Consider the following 6,444-nt stretch of genomic DNA (forward strand, 5'->3'; position numbering starts at 1 on the left):
AGATACAGACATTGGTGGAGGGCCCCAAAATGGCAAAAATGACATCCTCATTTCCAGAGAGGCCGCTGGCACCGCCTGCTATATATAAAAAAAAAAAAGTGTTGCACACAATCTTTATGATAAATCAGTGAGCTGAGGGAAGAGTGACATAGCGAGATAAAGGGTGAGGGATGTGGTTAATTCTGCACATTTGTTTGTTCCTGCCTTGTAACTATGTAGCCATGATGGCAGGTTCAGGTACCTGTCAGCTCCAGGGACACTTCAGGCTGAATGGGATGTACCAGGATGGAGACCTTCTAATTGGTGGTCTTTTTGAGGTTCAGTACCTCAAAGCATTCCCAGAGCTGAGCTTCAGAATGGTGCCAAAACTACCACACTGTGAGCTGTGAGTCTGGACCACACCAACTGAAGAACACTTAAAGGCAATAATTGGAAAATGGAATGCTATTTTTATGACTACATATACATTTTCAACAATGATTTAAGAAACTGATATCATGTTACATGACATGTTGATGGGTTACAGGACTAAAATTCACTGCATACTGTATATAACTTTGTATATACTGTATATATATATTTTTTTTTTACAAATTCAAAATCTGATCTCACAGAAATGTTATGGAATTCATCTTATTTTATAATTTTTTCTATTGTTACTGTTAGTATTATTGAAGTTAATACTCTCATTTCATTTGTATTGTCTTCTCTAGCTTCTATATGACAAGCTTCCAGCAAGCACTAACAATGGTTTTTGCCATCAATGAGATTAATAACAATCCCAACCTCCTGCCTAACATCACACTTGGTTACCGGATCTACGACAACTGTTTAAGGCTTGGAGTGGCATTTCGTGGTGCCACAGCTCTGGTTAGTGGGACAGAGGAGACCATCTCTGACCTCAACTGCAAAGGTCCACCACCGGTGATTGGAATCATAGGTGATCCAGGTTCTACTCATTCTATTGCAATTTCCAGTGTCCTGGGGCTGTTTCGACTGCCCATGGTAAGAGATATATTTGTACCTTTTTTGAAAAAAAAAAATGAAAAAAATTATTCAGAAAACTATCATTTCTAAACAGACTAAAAAGGAAATACTTTCACATGTTTATCAGTCTTTTCTGCAACCCTTTTCTAATTTGTTTTGATGACATTATATTTGGTTATCTACTATGCCATAATCACATTTTCGATATTAATAGCAAAACATTGTGTGAAAATATCACTTATCTGTTTCTTCCAATATATATATTTTTTTTTTGACAATGACTTTAGCACTGATAAAAATTTTCATCTTTCTCTCTCTATCTCTGCTCTCCATCTCTCCTAATTAGATTAGTTACTATGCCACCTGCTCCTGTTTGAGTGACAGGAAAAAGTACCCCTCTTTCTTCAGAACAATCCCCAGTGATGCCTTCCAGGTGCGGGCTATGGTTCAGATCTTGAAGCATTTTGGATGGACCTGGGTTGGTCTCCTCTATAGTGACGATGATTATGGCATCAATGCCGGTCAATCCTTTTACCAGGATGTGCAGGAGTTTGGAGGGTGTGTGGCCTTCTCAGAGATTCTGCCCAATGATAACAACCAGAAGGAAATACAACGCATAGTTGGAATCATTCAAGGCTCCACAGCAAAAGTGGTGGTTGTATTTTCCACTTCAAGCTATTTGTTGCCCGTGGTTGATGAGATGGTGTTAAAAAATGTTACAGGCAGGCAGTGGATTGCTAGTGAGGCTTGGGCTACCTCACCTGTGCTTCTTGCTCCACAATTTAAGTCTGTATTGGGGGGTACACTGGGTATTGCCATCAGACGAGGAGAGATACAGGGGCTTGGTAACTTTCTGCTAGGCCTTCATCCTGACAACAACTCACAAAACAATTTGGTGAGAATCTTCTGGGAGAACATGTTTGGGTGCAATTTTGACACTGGAGGCAGAGAGGGTGAAAAAACTTGTTCAGGGCAAGAGGTTCTAAGCAGCACAAACACACCATACACTGATTTATCAGAGCTTAGGGCCTCTTACAATGTATATAAGGCAGTTTATGCCTTGGCACATGCTGTTCATGATCTGATGCAGTGTGAGAAGTGGAGAGGACCATTCAGTGGGAATAGCTGTGCCGACATATCCAACCTGAAACCCTGGCAGGTAAGACTCTAATATATAGATTATACAGATTATGAGGCATATAAAAGAGCTGAATGTGGAAAAGCAAAATATTTTGTGTGCTATATTAATTAATATATCAGATAAACATATATAACCCATGTCCTGTCTTTAAACTGTACAGCTGGTACACTACCTACAGAAAGTGAACTTCACCACAGGCTTTGGGGATCAGGTGTCATTTGATAAGAATGGAGATGCTTTAGCCATCTATGATGTGTTGAACTGGCAGTTGAGCTCTGATGAAGCAATAATTGTCCGTACAGTTGGTGTGGTAAATGAAGGGTCAACAACAGGGAAGGTGTTGACACTGGATAAGGATGCAATATACTGGAAATATGAGACAAACAAAGTAATTTTTATTTTATTTTAAATATAATAATTTGTGCAAATTACTATTTAAATATTTAAAACAAAACAATATCAAACGAATGACTAAAGATGTGTTAAAAATGTGTTCTCTAGACCATCAGATCATACAAACACAACAGAGACATATCAGTCCTTGCCTGAATAATAACAGATGATGTCTCTTTCAGCCCCCACAGTCTGTGTGCAGTGAGAGCTGCCCACCAGGAACCAGACGAGCCACAAAGAAGGGCCTTCCCGTCTGCTGTTTTGACTGCCTGCCCTGTGCTGATGGAGAGATTTCTAATACAACAGGTGAGAAATAGTAAGAGGTATCATTGAAAAATGTATACTGAAAATAAAACATTAATAAACTATAACCATTAAACCATATTTTATTTCGCTATTTCTCTTTTTTTTATTTTTTATTTCTTACTTTCACATGTACAGACGCCACTGAGTGCAAAGCATGTCCAAATGATTTCTGGTCCAACCGAGAAAAAGATCACTGCATCCCCAAAGAAGTGCAGTTTCTATCCTACGAGGATCCTCTGGGCATCTCTTTGACCACTGCATCTCTGCTTGGCACCTGTATCTGTGCGATTGTGATTTTCATCTTTGCTCATTACTGCAAAACTCCTGTAGTACGTTCAAACAACTCAGAGCTCAGCTTTCTGCTACTGTTGTCACTTAAACTGTGTTTCCTATGTGTGCTGCTTTTCATTGGCCGGCCGCAGTTGTGGACGTGTCAGTTAAGACATGCTGTGTTTGGCATAAGTTTTGTCCTGTGCATCTCCTGCATCCTGGTCAAGACTATTGTGGTAATAGCCGTGTTCAAGTCCTCTCGACCAGAAGGTAAAGGTGCGATAAAATGGTTTGGAGCAGCTCAACAAAGAGGAACAGTCCTGGTCCTAACAGCCCTCCAGGTTGTGATATGTGCAGTTTGGCTATCAACTGCCTCTCCAACACCCCAAAAAAACAGCCAGTATATTAGATCTATAATAGTATATGAATGTGCTATTGGCTCAGTGGCTGGTTTTTCTCTACTGCTGGGATACATTGGACTGTTGGCAGCAGTGAGCTTTCTTTTAGCTTTCCTGGCAAGAAGCCTTCCAGATAATTTTAATGAAGCAAAGTTCATCACTTTCAGTATGTTGATCTTCTGTGCTGTGTGGATTGCATTTGTTCCAGCATATGTGAGCTCACCAGGGAAATATGCAGTGGCAGTGGAGATATTTGCCATCCTGGCTTCCAGTTTTGGATTACTGGTGGCCATATTTGCCCCAAAGTGCTACATCATTATATTACACCCAGAAAGAAACACTAAAAAAGCAATCATGGGAAGAGGTACACAGAATAAATAGATGCGGTTTGTGAAAAAAATCCTAGATAAATGTGTAAGTCTTTCATTTTTACACTAAGACACTATTTAAGGGAACCACCACGTTTTCATAAAGAACTCTTATATTAAGCATTGTGCGTAACTGCCTTGAGTGCCTCCAGGAACAAAAAAATAACCGTTTTTATTTTTGAATGTGTTGTTGGTTCTATGGTTACCATTGACTTCAATTATAAATATACTTGCAAGTAGCAATATGGGGGCAGCAACAGCAGTGCAGAGCCAAAAGAACACAAAGAGAAAAAATAGAATGTACATGAAGAACAGATAGGTTCAGAAGTACAGGTGATAATGAACTCAGTATGAACAGAAGTTCAGATGAAAATGAACACAATGAACAAAACAACATTTATTTATAATCCAAAAGGAAGAAAGATTAAATTATTAGTGTATTTAGTATTTTCTATGTTTGATGAGGATTAGTGAAATTAATAACAAACTAATCCTGTGCCTTTCAGTAATGTTTATGATGAGCTGCTGATATCAATAGTTTAAATTATGACTAATAAATTGTTTAAATGTATTTCAAAGTCAAAATATTTCTTATTTATACTTACGAAGCCTGATTGATTTAGTTTACCCCTAAACGTTATAGTATTAATTAATGCATTAACTATCAAACATGTACTAACATGTTTAAGGCTGCTGTTATTCATGCATGAATCATTATGACTCCTGTTGTAGTTAAGGATCACTATTCATTGGTTCATGATTAGTTCATATCTTCACTAATCATGAGTTCATGTTGAAGTAACTATTAATTCAGGTGTTAGTACATGATTATTCATGCCCTGTTATTGTTATTGTTAGTGTTACTGAATTAGTCAATTACAGGCCGATCTCAAATCTACCCTTTTTGTCAAAGATACTAGAAAAGTCGGTATCCTCACAACTTTGTTCCTTTTTAGAAAGAAATGGAATCTGCGAGGATTTCCAGTCAGGATTTAGACTGTACCATAGTACTGAGACTGCTCTCATTAGAGTTACAAATGATTTGCTCTTATCATCCGATCGTGGTTGTATCTCTCTATTAGTGTTACTTGATCTTAGTGCTGCATTTGTTATCAATGACCACAACATTCTTTTAAATAGACTTTTGAAAATTATATTGGCATTAGTGGAATTGCATTAGCATGGTTTAAATTATAAATATCTGACCGTTATCAATTTGTAGCAGTAAATGAAGAGATGTCTTATCGATCACAAGTTCAGTATGGAGTACCACAAAGCTCAGTACTAGCACCGTCGCTGTTCACTCTGTACATACTACCCTTGGAAGATATTATTAGGAAGCATGGGATTAGTTTTCACTGTTATGCCGATGATACTCAGCTCTTTGCGCCCCGTCAAAACTTGCCAATTGAATAATTTAACTGAATGCATAGCTGATATAAAAATGTGGATGACTAGTAATTTCCTATTACTTAATTCTGAAAAAACAGAGTTCCTAATGATTGGACCAAAAACCTCTGCACGTATTAACCTTGAATACTGTCTAACAATTGATGGCTGCTCTGTCTAGTCTATGTCGTCGGTTAGGAACCTGGGTGTGCTCTTTGATACCAATCTTTCATTTGAAAGCCACGTTTCTAGCACCTGTAAAACTGCATTCTTCCATCTTAAAAATATATCTAAATTACAACATATGCTTTCAATGGAAAATGTGAAACAGTTCATGCGTTCATGACCTCAAGGCTAGATTATTGTAATGCTCTTATGGGTGGTTGCCCTGCACGCATAATAAACAAATTGCAGCTGGTCCAAAACGCAGCAGCTAGAGTTCTTACTAGAACCAGGAAGTATGACCTGGGCTGCGTTTCCCGATAACGTTGTCTCTTAGCGCGCTACCAAGACTCTTAAGGTATAACTTAACTAACGGTATACCATTTCTAGGCGTGTTCGCTGAGGTTGAGCTGCGATGAAATATTGTTCTTGTAAATACTTTCCAGCATTTTAGTAATAAAAGTGTACATCTTACGTACGGTGCTCGGCAGTGATCAAAAAGGATTTAAACAGTGGATTTTGAATCTCTTCTTGTAAACTCAGAGATGTGGATTCAGACGGCAATTAAATTACCACACGACCTGTTTGTCAAAAAACAGTAGGTACTAATTTGGCCAAGGATTTTTATGCGGGTTGGGTGAGAAAAAACACTGATATTATGGATTCGGACTGCACTAAAATCACAGACTTACCCCTTTAAATGTTTAAAATACCGTACGAGCCCATGAGAAACAATTAGCGTCCGAATAGGCCTAGGACTTAACTGACAGTAGCCTATGCTTTCACTGGCCTTTAAAAGCGCTCTTTAGTTAAATTAATAATATAATATATATAATAATATAATCAAAAATCTAACAATCAGTGTAATGACAATTTTATTCTTTGCATGAAAACATTTGAATTAGCCTAATTGAACACTGTCTGGGTGTATTAAAACTTCAGAATTATATTCATGTAGACCTGCAACAGTGATAAGGTAAAGCTAAGAGTGGTCCAGACCAACCTTCCGAACGTATGACTTACAGCAGGT

At 38.0% G+C, this 6,444-nt stretch overlaps 1 protein-coding gene across 1 annotated transcript; it reads left to right on the forward strand.

Annotated features, from left to right (window-relative positions):
* Window positions 1-224: 224 nt before the first annotated feature.
* LOC311089092 (extracellular calcium-sensing receptor-like) lies at window positions 225-3,876 on the forward strand (the record flags this gene model as incomplete). Its single annotated transcript, XM_084123542.1, has 6 exons — window positions 225-385; window positions 714-1,005; window positions 1,334-2,146; window positions 2,289-2,465; window positions 2,704-2,827; window positions 2,963-3,876. 6 exons carry the CDS (start codon window positions 225-227, stop codon window positions 3,874-3,876), a joined length of 2,481 nt encoding a protein of 826 aa, XP_083979668.1.
* Between the last annotated feature and the right edge of the window lie 2,568 nt (window positions 3,877-6,444).

This window comes from Abramis brama (assembly GCF_963993115.1).
Source record: "Abramis brama genome assembly, chromosome: 9".
In the NCBI taxonomy this organism is placed as follows: Eukaryota; Metazoa; Chordata; class Actinopteri; order Cypriniformes; family Leuciscidae; genus Abramis; species Abramis brama.